The sequence below is a fragment of the Trichomonas vaginalis genome, chromosome V (assembly GCF_026262505.1).
Source record: "Trichomonas vaginalis G3 chromosome V, whole genome shotgun sequence".
NCBI classification, from domain to species: Eukaryota; Parabasalia; order Trichomonadida; family Trichomonadidae; genus Trichomonas; species Trichomonas vaginalis.
The window spans coordinates 19,849,511-19,870,327 of NC_067207.1; the positions used below are offsets into that span (position 1 = coordinate 19,849,511).

Consider the following 20,817-nt stretch of genomic DNA (forward strand, 5'->3'; position numbering starts at 1 on the left):
TTATTTCAATCAAATTTCAAAAAATTGACTGCAGAGCTTGAAAAGGTGATGAATCATGTTGTTATTAGATGTACATATTAGATTTACTATTTCCAAAAAAATGCTCAAATTTGAATAGTTTTTAGAAAATTTGGAATTACACTCCTTACATTATATATAATTAAATGTTTAAATTTTATTTATTTTTCCCTTTTAATTTTATAACTTGCTCTATCAAAACTAACCTCTCAATTGAAGGCCACAAAATCTAAGTAGTGAGGGTACACAAATTTTGTATGGAGTACGGTTCAATTTTTGAGAGCCTCACTACTTAGATTTTGTGACTACCTTAGATTAATGATCGATGACAGAATTCTTGGATGAATCGGCTCCTTTCAATTCAGATAAAATTTATAGCCATGCGCTATCGAGGTCACAAAACATTTACTCACATACTATTTCATTTAAATAAATCTTATTTCCATAGTTAATTGCGATAAATTGTCGAAAATTTAACCGCCGGTGTCTGGTTTGTTATGAAAAATTAGCAACAGTAATATTTTCAAACTTTTTTGAAAAGCACGTTTCAAAGATCTAAAATCAATGCAAATTTTGACAAAATTCGAATATTAAGATAAATTCACGTCTAGACAAGTCTGACAAAAATATTAACATTTTCATTAGTTGATGTTTTATTATCAACCTTATTTTATCTTGCAAATTTGAAAATAGGGAATTATGCCAAATACAAATTTCATTTTATGATGATATTTGGTTGTCAAATTTTCTCAAAAGTGTTTTTATTAAGCTTAATCATATTTTATTGAACAATTCATCATTTTTAATGATTGAGATCATATGATATTGATGGTACTTTATTCAATTTTATAATCAATTCATTCAATTTTGAAATTTGTTTTTTTCACAATTTTTGAGAATACATTGTAACGTAAAGTTCTCAAATTCAACTCTTATAAACAATCATTTTTCCTTTCGTCAAAAATAAGTATGTTCTTAAGTTTCTTATTCTTAAAGGCTCATTCACTCAGCATCAAAGTGAATGACGAAAAGGCGAATTATGATATTTTTGATGGTGAAAATTCCTTATCCGAGAATTCTGATGGCTTGTATATCAGATATTTGTTAAAAAATAATAAGTATCCAACAAAGAAGGACGATGGAACATATAAAACAGCATTGGAAGCTAGAGCCCTTGGAATTAATACTGAATATTCGTATACACCCGTTGATGCCGATTCCAACATTATTAAAGTTACAACAAAGATCACATCCTCCGTTTCAAAGTATTCATGGTTCGGATTTACTTGGAATGCATATTTAGGTTCAAAACTCTTCAAAGTATTTGAAACAACTAACAGTCATTATGGATTTGTCCTACAAAATAAGTCAACAACAAGTCTTGCATATACTATTCTTTTCTTAGGATATGAAGATGCAACAAACCGATTGGGGAGAAGTTTCATTCATAGATTTACTATTTCTCCAGAGAGGACATTTACAAACTCATCAAAACATATGTATTCTACCAATGCTGATATTTTCACAGCTTTTTGGAATGCCAAAATTACACCAGATGAACCAGTGGAGATAATTTATTATCTTGCAAAAGGCATATATGATCCACCTAGTTTCTATGTCAATGGAGGAGTTACTGTTAAAGAGTCATATGAAGTAGGCGAAACATTCAGTGTTCCAGTCAAGCATGGATTCGCCAAGACAGGAAGATCAAGCATAGCATGCTATGAAATCTATGATAGCAACGGAAAGGCAATTGAATTTCATGAAGTCGACACATTCACGAGAGATTCATCTGATGTTGAAAAAGAATACCAGTATAATATCAAGTTACCAGAAACATCAGGTCAATATACAATCAAACTATTCTCGAAGTATGAAACATTCAATTCGACATCTGTTAAATATCTTGTAACAGTTCAAAATTCAAATGCTGTACCAACACTATCATTGCTAGACATTCAACCAGACGAAGATGGAAACTATGAAGGAAGTAAGGAATCACCAATTAAGAGAGATCACAACGGACACTACACGATCCACGCCGTTTATGGTATAGATGCATCAGGCGCTAATGTCAAGCTCAACTATCAATTTTGGAACTACAGCGATGAAACATTGTACAGTAAAGGCACTCTTGATGAATTCACAACAAATGATAATATAACTAAAGAAATCAGAAAAGACATTGAAATGCCAGAAGTAGATGAAATCTTCTACTTAGTACTTCAATCTGTTTCAGGAGATAAGAACTCAGAAGAACAAAAGCTCTATTTCCTTATTTACAATGAAAAAATACAACTTTCATTCGAATCAAAGCCACCATCAGCTATTGAAGTTGGAACAGAGTATTCATTTGTTTTTACTGTTAACGATACAGACGATAATTCTCTTTTATTCAGGTATACAGTTGATGGAGATGGATCTGATGATCCAGTTCAATTTGGAAAAACAGAACAAACAACAAAATATACATTCAAATGGACTCCAACATCTCAATATGTTAACAAAGAAGTTACATTAGTTTTCTATTTCAACGATACTGTCAAAGAAGCACATCTTACATCGAAGCATACAATATTACCAAAGACACCAAAATTCGAACTCATCGATCAAATTGATAAGGACAGATATCGGCATGATGAAGATTTTGTCATCCATGCACGATATGGATATGCAGAGAGTGGCGTTACAGTCAAAGCACAATATGAACTCGTCAATGATGATGGATTCACACAAAGTGGTGAGCTCGGTCATTTTGTTACAACAACATCGAAATTATATGATGAATTAGTCTCAACGAGAATCCCCCTTCCCGAATCTGAAGGCGATTACTTCATCAGAATATGGGTATCAGCAAATTCTGTCAAATCAGATCCAGTATGGACAATGACAATTCATATTTACAATGAACCCATTAAATTAGTATGGGTGGAACCAATCGCAGAAAACGTTGAAATTTCAAGGAGGTATTCATTTAGTGTTACAATTTCTGATGAAGATGATACAACAGTTGATATTTCAGCTGGAATCGGTAATGATAGATCAGATAGAAGAACACTTTCTTTGACACAGACAAGGAGTTCTGTTGAGACATTCACATTCACAGCTCCACCAAGTACAGGTTCTATTGAATATTACATCGTTGGAAGAGATTCAAGTTCCGAAGTGAGCATACACAGAACATTCAACATCACCGATCACGCCCCACCAGAACTTACTCTTACAAGGGATGTTCAAACCGAGATCCACCATGACAAAGATCTGTATGTATACTACACGTTCGGTGTTAAGCGTGCAGGCGAAACAGTCAAAGCAATATACGAGTTGTATGATTTCTCGACAGGCCAGCTTGTCGAAACGAAAGAACTTGATCATTTCACAACAGAAAACGGTCTAGACAATCAGATTTCAGTTGAAGTTGAATCAGCAATTCCGATACCCGAAGAAGAAAAGACATACAAATTGAAGTTGTTTGCTAAGGTTGGTGAAGAAACATCAACACCAGTCGAAATCGATGAGATCAGAGTTCTCAATTCTCGAATCGATTTGAGTTTTGCCGAAGAATACAATAAGGAAGTTCATGTTGGCGACGAATGCCAATTCAAGATCAAAGTTACAGACATCGATGACAACAGCCTCAAATTCAGTTATTCTATCAACAATATCCAGATTGGTGACGAAACAACTATCACCAAAAATAGCGAATCCACCGTTTACACACACAAGTTCACACCTGACGACAGCTATGCAAACAAAGATGTCACAATCACATTCACATTCGGTGATGACAATAGGAAATCTTCTATTGATGCCACATTCAAAGTTCTTCCAAATTCAGAACCAACTATTCATCCTTCGCAATCGGTACCTTCATCTAAAATAAATGAAAATTCTTCAGGAAACAATAATGATCCAAAAAGTAGGGGTGGAAAGACGAATCCAGGAAAAACAGCGGGAATTGTAATCGGAGTTATTATTGCTATTCTTGTGGTTGCAGCAATTATTATTATCACTATTATCTTGATGAAGAGAAAGAAAGATAATGGTTCAGCTAACGATGATACAAATAATGATTCAATAGACATGATGAACGAAGAAACGCGTACAACAGTCACAGGTGAAGAATATGCTACAGCTGATAATCCGCTTTTTTCAACAGCAGATGTTGATGCAGGTATTGACTCAGATTCTCCAGATGGAGAAAATGTCTAAATTTAAGATTTTTAAGATCAAATTTTGCGGAATAAACAATATATTTCCTTTCATTTAATTTATAATTCAATTGTTATATATGGTTTTATAATTTGATCTTGAATAATTACGAAAATAAAGTACTCACAAAATCTAGATTGAGAGGCGGTCAATGACTTTTGAGGGGAAATTAACGCATGGAATTTAATATTATTTAGGTTGATATTCTTGCTTATTATTTCAGAAAAAAATCTTAAAAATTTCAATATGAAAATTGAAAGCAATTCAAAAAAATTGCTAACATGTAAATTTTAATATCCTATGCATAATTTCATATTTTGAACATTTTTTATTTTTGTTTAAAACTTAAAATTTTGCGAATTTAATATAATTTATAAAATATAATACGTATATATATTTAAAATACACTAAATTTAATTGTTAATTGACGTTTTTGGGAATGAATTTTATCAAAACATGCCTGAATCCGAAAATTTGAAAGAACGAATTACACAATCATATATGTAGAATTCAAAATACAAACTTAAAGATTGTATACGTTTAAAATTATTCAGATCGTGTTTGATTTCCACTCATTCTGTTTCTTTTGAACTCTAACACTAACATTTCATGATGATTACATGATCCATTTATACATGGTTGAATTGTTCCAGATTCTACCAGAAAATCAATCCAAATTTCTCAATGCATTCATGTTGATTGGACAAAATTTAAAATTTATCAGCCTGTTTCCAGAGAAACTCATATATTCCCTAATGAAATGTAATTTTTGCTACATTTATTTCAATCAAATTTCAAAAAATTGACTGCAGAGCTTGAAAAGGTGATGAATCATGTTGTTATTAGATGTACATATTAGATTTACTATTTCCAAAAAAATGCTCAAATTTGAATAGTTTTTAGAAAATTTGGAATTACACTCCTTACATTATATATAATTAAATGTTTAAATTTTATTTATTTTTCCCTTTTAATTTTATAACTTGCTCTATCAAAACTAACCTCTCAATTGAAGGCCACAAAATCTAAGTAGTGAGGGTACACAAATTTTGTATGGAGTACGGTTCAATTTTTGAGAGCCTCACTACTTAGATTTTGTGACTACCTTATATTGAAACAATCGGCTATCCTCTCAGTAGTTCGATAATAGAAATGTTCTAATTATTTTTTACAGGCATATTAAACTTGGAAGACTGTCATTTATAAAATGATCTTTTTATTTTTAAGTTAAATCATTGATATTGTAAAATATAAATGCTCGTTCACACATAAAACGATATATGCAGAGTAGAAAGAGATGAAATACATCAATAGGGGTTCAACAAATCTTATTTGGAAAATTTGTCACTTTTCCGATTATCAAAACAATCATTTTTTTATCAAATAAGGAATTATTTTATATTTATTTTTCTATAATTTTTTTAGCTCAGCAAACGATATTCAATTTTGATTTATCGGCATGCTTTTTGTGAGAGATCGTCGTTTGAATAATATCATCTTTGAGTATTATTGATATCAAATTCGTCGAAAATAACAATTGTTTTTCTTCATGAATTCAATATTTGATTTGAACGATTTACAAATGTCAAATTCCAAATGGCAATTCTTTATTTCCACCTCAAAGGATTTAAGATTTATTCACAGAACAATCACCACCATCATCACGAGAAGTATTACTATGTTATTTATAATCACAAATCTGGTATTTGCTCCGAAAAGTTTCCTTTCCTTTACGGGAAACACCGAATTAATGAATATTTCCATATCAAACTAGACAACAATAAACACACATCATTTACTATATACCTATATAAGAAAGGTCTTCTTAAAGACGAACTTGTTTCAAACTTAAGTTATGATAGTTCTAAACTTCCTTTTGATGAAGTTATTAATGAAAATAAACTTATGAACAACACAAGTAAGAGCAGTCCACACATTCTTTGCAGGATTTCTATCCACTTGTCTTCAAGTGGTTTAGACCCTTATAACGCACCAGAATATAATATTGACAACACACCAAAATACCTAGATGCACTAGACCTTGATGCAGGAAGTGATTCATATTACGAAGCTTTACTTTGAGTTTTTTTTTTAAATTTTTGTTTATTTTTGTTATTTTATTCTCTAATACGCTGTTATATATGTTTTTAAACATCAACTGTTTTAATCTTCCTTAATATTTTATTATCCAATCTTCAATAATTTTTTTTGAAAATATTATTTTCAAATAATCGTACTGAATGCTAACAGAACTTGAGTAATAAATAATCCACTCATACACAGCATTTGTCAACAACAGATAGCATCCATTGGATAAATTCATCAAAATGACACTTTACTCTTTTTCTTTTGTTGTTCTGAAAGCTTCATATATCAGCTACAATAATAATCATATTAATATAAGGTCAGGTGAGTGGGGCTTCCAGGGGCTGCGCCCCTTCTAGCCCCTAAAAAAACCTAGAGGAGAACTAAAAAAATTATATAGTAAGAAATTAAAGTTTTTATTCGATAAGAACGACATCGCTATCGTTTTCTTCTTCCTCCTCCTCTTCTTCATAGTCAGTATCTGATGGCTCTTTGTCAGCCACATGACCAGCAACAAATATTGAGACAAATTGTTTCTTTGGTTTTGTTAGCAGGAACTTTTGCTGGTCGTAGAACACGAATTCTACATTTTGAAAATGTTGTGCTGAGTATTCTGTGAAATGGGAAATTGGAATTGGTTCTCCCATGCCAAAACCAGCAATGGACGCGAACAAAACATCGTCTTCGACTCTTGCAGGTTTGTCAATTGCAACAGTAGTTATAATGTGTGGTTTTCCTTCACATCCTGCAAGAGATTGTACATGATAGATTGCTTTTTCTTCTCCCTCAGGAACTGAAAGTGTGAAATGGAATGAGAGTTCTCCATATTCATTTGCTTCTTCGTAATAGTTGTATGTTGTAGGATACACCAATTGAAATTTTCCTATTCTTGTTTCCCTCAGGTGTTGTCTATATTGCTTGGGAAAACATAAAATAAATTGTTCTATAGCTTGTGTTGCTATTAGATTGGTTGTAACTGGTAATTTTGAGGCGAAAAGGTCTACAAGAACACCGGGATTTTTTATGTCGTTTTCAATTGGTTTAACAGATTCTATGACTTTGTTAAACATTTCACTATAGTCTGAGTTGTCTTCGACCCCCCAATTGTTAAGAAGTTTATACAACAATTTCAGTCTTTTCATGGCGTATTTTCTTTGAATGGATTCGGGTAGCGAGAGGTTACAGTCGTCGGTTTGTGTTTCGTTACTCGAATATTGTTCAAGAGAAATTAAATCTTGAAATTGTGCTCTTGTTAACATACTTGTAGAACTATGTGAAACTTGTTCTGGTGCTGGTTGTAAATCTGTTTCAGATGTTTCTGTTGTGTTTTGAGAAGAAGAAGAACTCAAATTGTTGGACAATTTGTCTTGAATTGTAGAACTATGTGAAACTTGTTCTGGTGCTGTTTGGACAACTGTATCTGTTGTGTTTTGAGAAGAAGAACTCAAATTGTTGGACAAATTGTCTTGAATTGTATGAGGAAGTTGCTTTGGTATTATAGGAGGTCGTAAGGGTTTTGAAAATGGTGAGACATAAGTTGTAGGAACTTTAACTGCAGAGGTAGTCGACGAATTGTTTGCGACACTTTTTCTTCCTTCCATTATGAAAAATAAACTCAAATAAGAGTTTGAAATAAACGGTTTTTGTCAACGGTAACCCCCTCTATTTTTTTATTTTATTGAAAAGTCTCCGTTGGCAAACCGTTCCATCTCAAATATTGAATGAACTATAAACGTTTTTTGTTTTCTATATATACTTTTTTGTCCAACGGTAAAACTTTTTACACAACGGTTTTTGAGAGTCGTCGCCGTTGACTTTTTTTGTAGAGCACTCAAAATAGTATAACTTTGTCCGGACAAGTAAGGGTCTATCGTCGCTACAGGAAAAGTTACGGGCGTTCCAAGGAAGTATACTTTGAGAAGACTTTCCCCCTTATAGAATGAGATAGGACGGTTATTTTACAAAACTGACAACACTTTGACCGAGTAGTTTTTTGAGCTGAACAAATAGTGTCATATAAACATCTGTCAAAAACCGCTTTTTAACTTCACTTAAAATGCCACGTAAGCTACGTAAGAATATACGTAAGAGGAAGAGAGCATTGAAACATCCAATAGTAAAACTGACACCACAACAACAGTTGCAACAACAAATGCTGAATGACCCCACTATGTTGCAACAAATGTCAAGCAACCCTATGCTTTTAAACCGAGTTATTGGTGCACAGAGTGGAGGTTTAAGAGCGGCACTTTTAGCGAAAATGGCAGGCTATGGTGGAGCTGCAGACGGAACAGCATATAACCCTCAAAGTCAAATGAATTTGAGTTCACTCAAAAATCAAATAACAGATGTCAAAAAGTCAAACATAGACATACAGAAACAAATAAGTGAAAACGAAAAGAAACTAGAATATGACAGACACACAAAGAAACTCAATGAGTTAAACGTAGAGAAAAAGAAGAAAGAAGAGCAACTGAAAGAACTAAGTACAGAGGAATATGCGAAAAAAGTGTCAGAAAAAGCAGCAGAAGTAGCAAAAATGGAACAAGATGTTATAAATTTGAAAAACCATACTACTCAATATAAAGTACTGAAAGATGAAGAAATAAAACAAAAAGCCCTGAAGACATATATGGATAGCGATGAGTATAAAAAAGAAGTTGAAGCAAATGTAAAGGCAGAAAAACTTTTACAGTTGCAAAACCAAACCGTACAGTATGAAAACTTAGCACAAGAAAGTAAAAATAACGACGCAGCCATGCAAAAGGCAATGAAAAGCGCAGAATATATAAAAGCTAACAATGACTGGTTAGATGCCCAAGCCAACGCTAAAGCAGCCCAGCTTATAGGGTCAATAAGGACAAAAATACAAGCGGATGAAGACAGTTCAAATGAAGCTTTAATGAATGCTGACTTTAAGAATGCCTTCGAAGCTCTTCATAGTAAGGTGAAACTAGTGAACGACTTCTCATCTGGAAAGAAACTGAAGTCTGAAGGTTTCGACAAAGAGTTAAGAGAAGTAGCACAAAATATGACGAAAATAACAGATGCAGCAACGAGACAGGCAGTTCAAAGTGCCTATGACGCCGTTAGAGCAACTGTTGTGGAAAGTCAAGAAAAAGAGTTACAACAGACCAAAACAGACCTAGTAAATGCTTTCTTAAAAACGAAAAGTCAGGTAGGACATTATGCTGCAGATGGAACATATGTGCCAGCTGGTGGAACTTATATACCACCAAACCCTCCAAGAGAAGCACCTGCACCAGGACTACCTAAAACATTTACATCGTCACATGGACACAGACACAGGCATGCACCAAAACCAACACAACAACCAACAGTTCAAAATCCAGCACAACAACAACCAACACAACAACCAGCACCACAACAACAACCAGCACAACAACCACCTCCACAACCAGCACACAACCAACAGTTCAAAACCCTGCACAACAACAACCACAAACAGAGCAAGGACATAAAAGAAGTAGAGAACAAGGAAACCAAGATTCTTAAAAATGCTTAAAGAAGACTATGGTTACCCAGATACTCTTGACTTTAGTGACAGATATAAAGAAGCTATTAGAAAGTTCAAGGAAGGAAATACTGACCCGAACCTATTTAGCTTTATGGCTCAGCACCAAATGGGATATAATTTCAAACCTGGAAAATACAAGCTCGCTAAGGGATATGATTTAATAGCATATCATCCAAATGACATGACTGAATTTACTCCGAGATATTTGGTGTCAGAGCTAAATGACAATTCAACTCTCTTCATGAAACGCGTAAAAAATAAGACGGAACGAAAGAAGAAAGGTTTATGAGTCCGGATGACTTAGATAGGGAACTTGTTAAAAACGGTCTCGGAATATATGAAATGCCAGCAGATGAGGTACAAGAAACTCCACAGGAAGAAGTTCAGATACAACCAGACATGGAAGAAATAGTTCAGCAACAACAGCTAGAAGAGCCTGAAGGAAACGAACAAGTCCCTCCTTTGGAAACTAACTTCACAGAACTAGATGAAGATTTGGAACAGCCGAAAAATCTTGACCCTCAACAAGAGTATGAGGTGAATATGGAATCTTTCCAAGAGTCTAAGAAAAATTCGGCTGACATAGTAGAAGAATATCGAAAAATGTTTGCCGACATACAAAAGACTCCAACACCAGATGAAAATATTCAGCATAGAATGGAAGTACTGAAAGAAAATGTACGCAAATACAATAACCCTTTTTACTTACGACCATATAACGTTCAATCTTTGGCTGAACTCGGTGAAAATAAAAGGTTAAATTTCAACAAAACATATAGAAATGAAACATTGTTTAAAGTTCATTCAGAACCTAACCAATATGGAAACAAACCTACTTTTGTTTCTGCAGACTATGGAACTACAATGAGATGGGGTCATAAAGCTAACCCGGATAGGTGGTTCATAAACTTACAACCACAATTCCAAGAAGTTGTAGACGCAATGGAAGTAATGGTGAACCAGATATAGCTGGTATTTTCAGCGCGGCTTTAATGCCATTGAAAGATATGAAAGATGCAGATATTTTGGACCAGTATGAAATGAACATGGCTGATGGAAATATAACACCTGACGTTCTAGAACATTTATCTCAAAGAACTACACAGAACCATAAAGATGGTATATTTGGTGAAGAGTTTAGAAAGAAAGTTAGGGAGAAGAAGGAAGAGAACCTATTGTACATGACCTTGCAAACGAAAGTTTACAAAATGTCATAAAAACTTACTTTGCAGACAATGAACGAGAAGGGATGAATATTTAAGAAAACTCAAATGGACAGTACCAAATGAAATGTTAGTATTGAAAAACATGTTCCTTGACAAAATAAAACCAACTACAGAAATAAATGACGCAAGACTGAAACATTGGGTAAAAGCTTTCCCATTCACAAAAGATATAATTGGTAACATGGAAAGAAAACCAGAATGGCTACAAAAACATATATTTGGAAACGAGCTTATTCCATATGGACAAGCTCTGTTTGAAGAGCTTGAACCGGAAACTCAGGAAAGAGTCATGCAAACAATACGCGAAGACTCAAATACAAACTATGACAAAATCTTTCTAGGATATAGGTTACCTGAGATGGGCGACCAGAGCCCAAAGGCAAAAAGGACATGGGAAATTTACAACATACTAGGTGAACATGAGGCAAAGATGCAACAACTTGAAGCAGAGGGCAAGTTACCAAAAAAGAAGAGAAGAGTAGAACAAAGTGAAAGTAGTGAAGAACAAAGTGAAAGTAGTGGCAATGAAGGAAAAAGAAGAGTTAAAAACTCAGTCAGGAAGAAAGTAAAGCTTGGTCCACGTGGGTTCTATTATGACACATAAATCCAACTATTCTATATTTTTACCCATATGAAATGTACGCCGCTCAGAATATAACGCCAACAGTTTTGGATGCCATGAACGGAAATGTTTCCGAATGGTATAACGAATGCGACAATGCCATTAGAAGGTCAGAAATAGTTCCTGGAACTTACGAATATACAACTGCTGTTTCTTATGGAAATGTAGGTGAGTTTGGTGAAGGTTCTTCAACAACAGTAGATATTGCTTGCGACAGGTTTCATATTATTTCTATTGACAACTCATTCTTATACGTGGAACAAGACATTGAAATAAAACCTTCTGCCAAGTTGTCTGACAAGAAAGGTTGCAATGGAATTTTCTATGTCGGATACCAATATGCTCCAGAAGTTTTCATGGGATATAAGATATATTCTAACTCTGACTTAGTTCAAACAGTAACATGGGCAAACTATGAATGGTTCGCTTTGAGAAACTCAGTACAACCACAAGCTAGAGAACAAACAGACCAGTATGCAACTATTGAGAAAATAAGAAGACTTGACCCTAACGTTCCAGGAGTTTATGTTAACCTTTCTGGTTCAGATGGAAATGCTGTCACTAAAGTAAAACTGAAACTTAGAGTTCCTTTGTCATCTTTCCTCATCTTCAGGTTTTTAAGATACTTGCCAAACTGGGCAGGAAAAATTTCTATTGAACTTACTCCAAGCAAAAATAACTTAGTCATTGCACCAACACAAGACCCATTCACTATTACAGACGTAGAGGGAACAAATAAAACGTCATTCGCCGAATTTTGCAAAGACAAAGTTGACTTAGACTTTGGTTTCTCAAACTTCAACACTGAAGTAAACTATTATTTCAATGCTGCTGGAACTGCTTGGGACCCAGTTAAGTTCACATGCGAAAAATTTGAATGCAAGAGAATAGAAAGCAGACTTGCAGTCTATATGTTGGACCCAGATATTTCAAATGCTTTAGCTGCCAAATATATTGCAGTTCCACTTATGTTCCCTATACACCAAATATCTGTCAAAGACTTTGCAGGTGAAGTTGGAAACCAAAGTGCCAAAATCAGGAGCCGCAGGTGCAAAACAGATATTGCTTTAACAACTGCAATGAAACATGCAGATACTATGTTTGTACTGTTCAGACGAACTATAAATGACTATTCTTGTTTCTACAACCCCGGTATTAAATATCATATAAACATAGATGGCAAATATTATCCAAGAGAAGAATATTCTACAGTTGAGGATATGAGGTCATACAACTTGACATTAGATGCTATGAACTTTAACAACAACTTCACAACAACCATTAACCCTGAAATGCAAAGTTCTATTATGCCATATGTGAAAGTATGGACTCATACAGGAGTCAAAAAACTCAATATACAAATGGAGACCGTTCAAACTTTTGGCTTGGCATTCCATTTGCTGACTCAGAAGACTTTATGGGTGGTATTTCAACTGTTGGTACTGTACAAATACAATATACTGGTGACAGAGACGGTCCAGATGAATTGAAAGCAAAGAAGTTTACAAAACCAATAGCACTTTTCACGGAAGATGCTCTTTTGAAGATTCGTTCGATGAAACCTGCTGGGGCTCCTCAGATTGGCATAACGACAGCTTCCATCGAGCAGATTTTGGCAGCAGGTCAGTAAGTTGTTCTTGAACTGACTTCTCTCCGTCAAATATTGACAGTACGCCAGTTTTGACATAATATTGTATTATAAACTTTCCTTTAGAAATATCGGTCAGTTTTGTTGTTATATTTTTGTCTGCTTCAAGAACTTTCACCATTTCGGTTATACCAACTTTCTTTGCTTTATGAAAATATTTTGGTTCAGCAAAGACTGCTATTCTATAACATTTTCCATTGTTTGTGTAAAGAACTATTCTGTCAATGTATTTGTATTGTTTGTGTGTGTAAACTTTGTTCTGCTTCAATTCGAAGAGATATCCGAATACGTCCATCTTTTTATTCTAAGTAAAATGTCATTTCCGAAAAATAGAAGCGTAAGTGTTTCAAAAGGTTTAATGGCGGTGGCAGATGTGAAGTTAAATTCACCAACTCAAACAAACAGTCAAAGTGTTATTGTCAATGTCAAAGAAGAGATGTTGAAGTGGGGAAACCATACGAAGACGAAGATGGTATAACAATTGTTCCTGTAAAAGAACCAACATATCCTGAAGTTAGCAGAGACTTAAGTTCTGTTGCAGATATTCGAAATGACTACCAACAACTGAAAAACAAACTTCAAACTCAGGAGAAGATTTGTCAAGCTTTAGGTATAATGTTAAACTTGGTCGAACACAACCCTGTAAAAGTGAACTCATATGTCATTGCACCTCATGAAGTTTGAAAGAACTATTGAAACTTTTGACAGAGGCAGACGATATAAACATCAAAGAAATAGAACCCGACATTAGTTGCTGTGGTGTTTCATATAATGTCATTGACAAGATATACGTTATGAAAGGAGGTGAAACGTTGAACTTAAAATATAGTTTCCCAGACGTTATAAAAATATTTGACGACCACAACATTTCATTAAAATTTATTTGCTAAGTAAAATGGCAGAAGACATAGTGGTTTATACTATTACGACTAAAAACCCTGAGTCATATAATTCTATAACAACAAACTTACAAAGTCCTCAAGGACGATATTGTAAACTAACCTTAAACACAATGACGACTAAAGCCTTGTTTTGCTCTTTTGACACCAGAAGATTTATTGTTGTGAATGGTAAAAAATACTCCTTTGAAGATACTTACTCAGATATACCACCAACAGGTTTTGTTGACTTATTTAATACTTTAAGGACGAGTGTAACATGTGCTGCAACTAGAGCAGGTTTCATTATGTTTGGATGTCCGACTGAGTTTACTATAAACAATATGAGCTATAATACAAAACTTATATCTGGTTTTTACTACCAACAGTTTCCTATAACAGGAAAAGGTGTCATACAAGGAATGTCTGTTCCATTGACTTTAAGTACACCTATTTTATATATTGTTTCAAACTTAGGTTCAAAGTGCTATTCGAATGTCGACAGAAACTACTTATGACCAAAAGATACTTATGCGTATAAACAACACTTTCTCTGCTGGTTTGCCTATTGTTCATTCGAATGCAGAATTTTCAACCTTAGTGAACTCAAACACTTTGGCAAGTATAACGTTGACATTAGTTGACGCAAACTTTGTTCCTGTAAAACTTTTATGTCCTATGTATTTGTCAATGACGGCAGAAAGTTTCGAATTGGAAGATGCAACTGGTGAAAGTATTGTATTACAAGAACAACTTCAACAACAAATAGCTCAAGAACAACAAATGCAACAAATAGCTCAAGAACAACAAATGCAACAAATAGCTCAAGAATAAAAAAAATATTTTTTTTATTTTTATAAAAATGTACAGAATAGATGTTTCAGATTTTTATGACTTCCAAACATTCAGAAATATGTGTCCATTTCGAGACTATAACAAAGCAGTCGAGAATTTGAAACGTTTAGTCATTTATGTCGACTCTGCCCCAGAATGTTATGTTATGAAAGAATGGGATGTTGTCTTTAACAAACCTAAAGCGACAATAGTTTCAGAACAAGAATGTAAACAGAAACTTAAGAAAATAAAAGTCGTACAAGTTGGCATGAAGATGTTAGATGCTTGGGATATCTTATTGTCAAAGTTAGAAGATTTTTCAGTTCGAGGTATAAAGTTCTATACACCTTCTCCAAACTTCTATTCTATCTTCACTGGATATAAATACGAACAAGTAGAATGGAAAGAAATATTATAGAAGCTTGGTTAGACCATGTCAAAGAAATTATATGCAATGGAAACGAAAAGGTTTATGAGTATATCTTATGTTGGTTTGCAAACATCTTACAACATCCAAGTGCTAAAAATGAAACTGCTCTCATTATAATTGGAAAACAAGGAACAGGTAAGAACACTTTCTTTACAGATATCTTATGCAAACTGTTAGAGGGCTATTCGAACCCTAATATGACAAACTTAGAAACATCTGCGGTAAATTTAACTCTTCTAGAGAATATGAAACTTATAGTATGTAACGAACTTCAAAGTATAGATACAACAAAAGTTTTGAACTCAGATGCTTTGAAGAGTCTTATAACAGACAAAGTTGGAGTTGTTGAAAGAAAGTATAAAGACCAAAGAGTTTGTGAAAATGTTGCAAACTTCATTATGGTTTCAAACAATGCTGTTCCGATGAAGTTAGAAAGTTCTGACAGAAGATATGTAGTTGTCAGAACGTCAGAACTCATATGCAAGATACAGAATATTTTGACGACTTAGCAGAAACTTACATCTGACTTTTACAACCACTTGTTCTCATATTTCATGACATTAGATATTTCAAAGTTCAATCCAAGACAAATTCCACATACCGAAGAGAGACAAACATTGTTAGAAGCAAACAAGAGTGTATATGAACTGTTCATAGATGAAACTGACTTTGAGTGTTTAGATGAAAGGTCATTGTACGATTCGTATAAACAATATTGTCAAGAGTATTGGTTATATGACAGCGTCTAAACGAACATTCTTGGCAAATGTCAAAAGTCTTTTAGATGTTCAGAATGGTGTATATACAAAGAAAAATTTTTCTGAGTAAATTTTAAAAAAAATATTTTTTTTATCCGATAGAAAAAGATGGCAAAATTCATCTCAGTAAACAAGTACATGTCAGGACTTAAAGAAGAACTAGACCCATTCACATATTTGAATGTTTACTTCTACCATTTTGAAAAGTCTTCATTCAGCAAAGTTTGGAACATCGAACCAGTTAAGTTTGCTATTGTGACTAAAAATGGTGCGAAATTTGAAGACTTAGACATAGAAGGTTTGTTAGCAGTCAAAGAAAGTTTTGACAGAAGGTTCTCAAAACTCGAAGAAGGCAAAGCATACAAACTTGTTATACCTTATGAACCAAAGAAAGCAGACGACTATGAATATTATGAGTCTAAAGTTGTAGAAGTTCAAGGTAAATTGGGTAAAAAGATTTTAGAGTCTAAGCCAGTGTTTGCTCCTAAAGAGGAAGAGAACATTGACATTGACCCAGAAATGTTCTAAAAATAAAATTTTATTTTTACATGTCAAATTTCTTTTTCTCTGGAACTGGCTCTGGTTCTTTCTTCTCTTCTTCTACTTTCTTTTCTTTCTTTTCTTCTCTCTTCTTTTCTGGTGGAGTTATGTCAAACTTCTCAGAACCATATTTTTGTAAAAGTTCTTTGTCCTTTAATAGCTCTTCTATTCTGTTTTCTATTTCATCTTCAAGAACAGTGCATGTGTCTTCTTTGCATTCTAAGAAGTTTTGTTGGACTTCATCTCTCCAAGAGGCGTCATCTCTGTCAACAAGTCTGTCATTGACAAATTTTAAGACTTCTCTGCTTAATGTTTATGGTTCTGTCATATTCCCAGAAACAGAACTTTAGAACAAATTCACCTTTCTTGTTTACACTATGTAAGATTTTATGGTCGACAGATGTTTTGCTGTCGAAAAGCTTGTCTCGAATATAGATAGCGAAATCACTAGACATTTTCTAAAAGATAAAAATTTTAATTTTTCTAAAAATATATGAAAAAAAGTTTTGCTGACATTGACAAAAAATTGAGAATGTTTTAAATAAGAACAAGAGGAAGTTGGAAAATGCTCAGATAAAACCCATACATGACAAGTTCTTATTTGCTCAGAATGGTATAACAGGTCTAATTGCACCACCTGGGTCGGGTAAGACTTTCACTTATCTTAAAATGGCTGCACAACAACAAAACAGATGAGAAGAACCCATTCTATGAGTTAGTTGTCATTTGTAGTACTTCTGGTCAATTTGACCAAACCGTAAATTCGTTCAAAGATATTATAAAGAAGTTAAGTTAGTATGTAAAAAGACTCTGAGTTGTTAGATTGGATAAAGAAGTACCAAAGAAGAGTTTTGAAGTACAATGCTATAAAATGAGTATATAAATTCGAAGTTTAAAGACCCAAATGAGGAAAGAGAGAATATTAGAGAAGAAAACTTCAGAAACAAACAGAAAGAGATAGAATACATTTCGAAGAAATTGCAATCTTACGATTGGAAGACTTACCCTCATAGATGTCTTCTTATCTTAGATGACTTTGCTCTCATCCTTTGTTAAAGAACAGAGAACAAGACATGTGTCGAATTCTTAAGAAGCTCAGACACTTTAACATCTCAGTTGTCATTTGTGTACAGACAGCAAAGAGTTTAAGTAAGGATGTAAAGAGAATACTTACTGACATTGTACTTTTCCCCGGATTGTCCGAAGACGATTTCATGGAACTTATGAAAGAGTCCATGGCAGGTAAGTTTGACAGACATGAACTATGGGAGAAGTACAAAGTCATACAAGACCCTCATACTTCTTTCAGAATTCATATCTACGCAACAAAGTTCAAATTGTAAAAAGTCAAGCTTGAAAAATGTAAGTGTTTAGTCTTAGTAAGATGGTAGCTTCTTAAAGCAATACCATTGCTGAGTTTTATGTACGTGAAGAGAAGTACAATGAATTCAATTACGAGTACAATTGCAATGACAACTAAGGCAACTATTTTTGTCTTTTGCCAGCAAGGGTACTTCTTCTCTTCCAATGGTTCGGCAGAACTATACTCACTCATGAGAAATGCCAAAACGGTTTAATAGAAAAAGTGAAAGTTATTCTTCATTTTTTTGTATAAAAGATATGATTTTAGGGATTTTTTTGACGAAGTGTCAAAGTTCTCTTCGTAAAAAAATAACAGTTATATAATGAAAAAGTGTCATTTTTTCACGATTTCAGGGATTTTTTTTACGAAGTGCAAAAGTTCTCTTCGTAAAAAAAATAACAGTTATATAATGAAAAAGTGTCATTTTTTCATGTCCGAAGACTCGAAGGTGCAACACTTCCAAAATACCGACGAACTCAGAAGAGCAGCATGGCAGTATCTTCTTGACAACTTCTTTGAGTTCTCCAGGTACACCTTGGAAAATGCTGAAGAACTCCGACACAGAGAATTTGGAGAAATTGCACTCCAATACTACCTTGACAAACAAAGGGTAAACAAAGGGTAAAATAAGACTAAAAACTTAACGTTTAAAAAGTGACATTTTTAATGAGCTCCGAGTCACCGAGAAAACTTGGTCAGATGTTAGCAGCTTACTTCCCTGAGGAGGATGGAAGCGTTACATACGTAAGGTTCAAAAACAACGAACCTGGAATTGCGTACCAAATTCGCAATTACATGACCATGGAAGAGTACGAAAGGCTCCTACAAGAGAAACCAGCTCTAAACAACTCAGAAAAGAAAGAATAAAAAGTTTAACTCGTAATTGTTTATTTTTTTTACTTGTATGGGCAAGCTGCAAGAATGAAGTCGACTATCTCAGTCTTTGTCTTGACGAGCTGGACGGCTCTTGCGAGTACGTCTGTTTTGCGGTCTCCAGCTGGTGTCTGACCTTCGTAATTGCGCATGTTCTTGAGAGCTCCAACTGTAAATGATTGTAGGATGAAGAGTCTCTCAGACTGCTTGAGGTAGTCTTCACGGTCACGAACCGAATCTGTGGTACGAGTCGAATCGGTCGATTTGAGGGAAGAGACTGAAAGCCTGTCATCTTCCATTGGAGCTGTAGCATACTCTTTGCGTAAGCGGTTCAGACCTTCTTCGAAGTCTTGGTCTCTCTTCGATTGAGATTGGAATTGGAATTGCTGGGGTGGAGCTTGCTGGGGTGGAGCTTGCTGGGATGGAGCTTGCTGGGATGGAGCTTGCTGGGGTGGAGCTTGCTGAGATTGGAATTGCTGGGGTGGAGCTTGCTGGAACATCCAAGGGTTGGGGAAGTAAGGCATAGGTTGAGGAGGAGGGTAGTTCGGGAAGCCTTGTGGTGGGTAGTAACATTGAGGTGGAAATTGGTAGTAATTTGGTGGAGGTACTTGCTGGAACTGAGGTGCAGGGGCTGGTGCTTTAGGTTCTGTAGCTTTCGGTACTTCTGGCTTTGGAAGGCATTCAGGAAGAGGAACGTCAGTCATCCGTTTGTGTCCTGTCGGAAGGAAAATTTTTTCCTGTCGGATGGAAGGACTCGGAATGCCAGAAGGAAGAACTTTTCCTGTCGGAAGGAAAAATTTTTCCTGTCGGAAGGAAGAACTTTTCCTGAAGTTCGACCAAAAAGTTCTCAATTTTCGAAAATTTGAATGGTTTACGGACGGACAACTGGAAAATTTTTTCCTGTCGGAAGGAAAAATTTTTCCCTTTGTCCGGAAAAATTTTTCCAGTTGTCGGGAAAATATTTTCCTGTCGGATGGAAGGACTCGGAATGCCAGAAGGATTTGACGAGGCAGTTTACCTTATAGAGATAAATGAAGTTGTTAAGCAGTACTTGCGCAAGGTAATGAAGCCCAAGGTCAAGTTCACCAGTATTTCTGGAAGGTCTACACTTCAGCTCGAGACTTCGACTGGAATTCCAATTCAAATACCAGACGGGACAGCCTACGATGGCATAAAGGACGCCAAAAGAGAAGCTCTTGTTAAGTTCCTAAACAAACGTCCTTGGATAAAAATACCAAACAAGGAGAACCCCCTACCCCATATGAAATTGGCAATTCAGTCTCTCCTTCACTTCTCGGGTCAGCCGTTCTACATAACCTGTGAAGGCGACATTCAGCCAGTTCTTCAGCCAGTTCAGTAAACATCTCATTTTAACTTCACTTTTTTTATGTTTTTACGCATGTGAAGAAGAAGCCTTCTGGTAAGTTTCTTATAGCCATATACATGGCACGCTTTGAGTAAAAACATTTTTTGAATGAAGCAAGTTAAATTCGTCCCACACCAATCTCAATGGACCGATGAAGAGTTTCAAGCTATGGTTGAAGACGTTGAGAACGACATAGACGGCGAACTTGAAGGAGCTCAAATCACAATTGCAACCAAAATTGCAGGAGTCAAGGAACAGATAGCTCCACTTAAAGCTACCAAAGCTACTCTTGACCTCATGGATAGTTACCGTTTAGATGTCAAGAGTGGAATAAGACAATTAAAATTAAAACTTCTAAACTACGAAGCTATACTCCAAAAGTTAGCAGAAATGAGAAGACTTTACCAGAGCTACTTACATGTAAGG

The 20,817-nt window shown here is 34.7% G+C and overlaps 10 protein-coding genes and 4 pseudogenes across 14 annotated transcripts, besides 1 other annotated feature; 11 read left to right on the forward strand and 3 right to left on the reverse strand.

Annotated features, from left to right (window-relative positions):
• Positions 1–976: 976 nt before the first annotated feature.
• On the forward strand, positions 977–4,596 carry TVAGG3_0367780 (paired immunoglobulin-like type 2 receptor family; the record flags this gene model as incomplete). The annotated part of the gene is made up of 1 exon (XM_001300526.1): positions 988–4,230. The coding sequence occupies one exon, from the start codon at positions 988–990 to the stop codon at positions 4,228–4,230; it is 3,243 nt and encodes a 1,080-aa protein (XP_001300527.1).
• Positions 4,597–5,813: 1,217 nt separating this feature from the next.
• On the forward strand, positions 5,814–6,580 carry TVAGG3_0367790 (uncharacterized protein; the record flags this gene model as incomplete). Its single annotated transcript, XM_001300527.1, has 1 exon — positions 5,827–6,312. The coding sequence occupies one exon, from the start codon at positions 5,827–5,829 to the stop codon at positions 6,310–6,312; it is 486 nt and encodes a 161-aa protein (XP_001300528.1).
• Positions 6,581–6,731: 151 nt separating this feature from the next.
• On the reverse strand, positions 6,732–7,775 carry TVAGG3_0367800 (attachment subunit-related family; the record flags this gene model as incomplete). The annotated part of the gene is made up of 1 exon (XM_001307747.2): positions 6,732–7,775. One exon carries the CDS (start codon positions 7,773–7,775, stop codon positions 6,732–6,734), a length of 1,044 nt encoding a protein of 347 aa, XP_001307748.2.
• Positions 7,776–8,371: 596 nt separating this feature from the next.
• On the forward strand, positions 8,372–9,266 carry TVAGG3_0367810 (protein of unknown function, DUF4106 family; the record flags this gene model as incomplete). The annotated part of the gene is made up of 1 exon (XM_051231639.1): positions 8,372–9,266. A coding segment is annotated over one exon (895 nt), but the record flags the coding sequence as incomplete, so codon positions are not given.
• An 872-nt stretch (positions 9,267–10,138) lies between these two features.
• TVAGG3_0367820 (protein of unknown function, DUF4106 family) lies at positions 10,139–10,595 on the forward strand (the record flags this gene model as incomplete). The annotated part of the gene is made up of 1 exon (XM_051231640.1): positions 10,139–10,595. A coding segment is annotated over one exon (457 nt), but the record flags the coding sequence as incomplete, so codon positions are not given.
• A 65-nt stretch (positions 10,596–10,660) lies between these two features.
• Positions 10,661–20,817: part of a mobile genetic element that runs on past the window's edge.
• On the forward strand, positions 10,796–11,683 carry TVAGG3_0367840 (annotated as a pseudogene). The gene has a single exon. A coding segment is annotated over exon 1 (888 nt).
• TVAGG3_0367850 (uncharacterized protein) lies at positions 11,716–12,292 on the forward strand (the record flags this gene model as incomplete). Its single annotated transcript, XM_051231641.1, has 1 exon — positions 11,716–12,292. A coding segment is annotated over one exon (577 nt), but the record flags the coding sequence as incomplete, so codon positions are not given.
• Positions 14,245–15,061, forward strand: TVAGG3_0367860 (annotated as a pseudogene). Its single transcript has one exon. A coding segment is annotated over exon 1 (817 nt).
• TVAGG3_0367870 lies at positions 15,330–16,319 on the forward strand (annotated as a pseudogene). The gene has a single exon. A coding segment is annotated over exon 1 (990 nt).
• On the forward strand, positions 16,358–16,777 carry TVAGG3_0367880 (protein of unknown function, DUF4108 family; the record flags this gene model as incomplete). Its single annotated transcript, XM_051231642.1, has 1 exon — positions 16,358–16,777. One exon carries the CDS (start codon positions 16,358–16,360, stop codon positions 16,775–16,777), a length of 420 nt encoding a protein of 139 aa, XP_051101372.1.
• TVAGG3_0367890 lies at positions 16,794–17,244 on the reverse strand (annotated as a pseudogene). Its single transcript has one exon. A coding segment is annotated over exon 1 (451 nt).
• On the forward strand, positions 18,819–19,019 carry TVAGG3_0367900 (uncharacterized protein; the record flags this gene model as incomplete). The annotated part of the gene is made up of 1 exon (XM_051231643.1): positions 18,819–19,019. One exon carries the CDS (start codon positions 18,819–18,821, stop codon positions 19,017–19,019), a length of 201 nt encoding a protein of 66 aa, XP_051101373.1.
• On the reverse strand, positions 19,049–19,729 carry TVAGG3_0367910 (uncharacterized protein; the record flags this gene model as incomplete). Its single annotated transcript, XM_051231644.1, has 1 exon — positions 19,049–19,729. The coding sequence occupies one exon, from the start codon at positions 19,727–19,729 to the stop codon at positions 19,049–19,051; it is 681 nt and encodes a 226-aa protein (XP_051101374.1).
• Positions 19,999–20,330, forward strand: TVAGG3_0367920 (uncharacterized protein; the record flags this gene model as incomplete). The annotated part of the gene is made up of 1 exon (XM_051231645.1): positions 19,999–20,330. A coding segment is annotated over one exon (332 nt), but the record flags the coding sequence as incomplete, so codon positions are not given.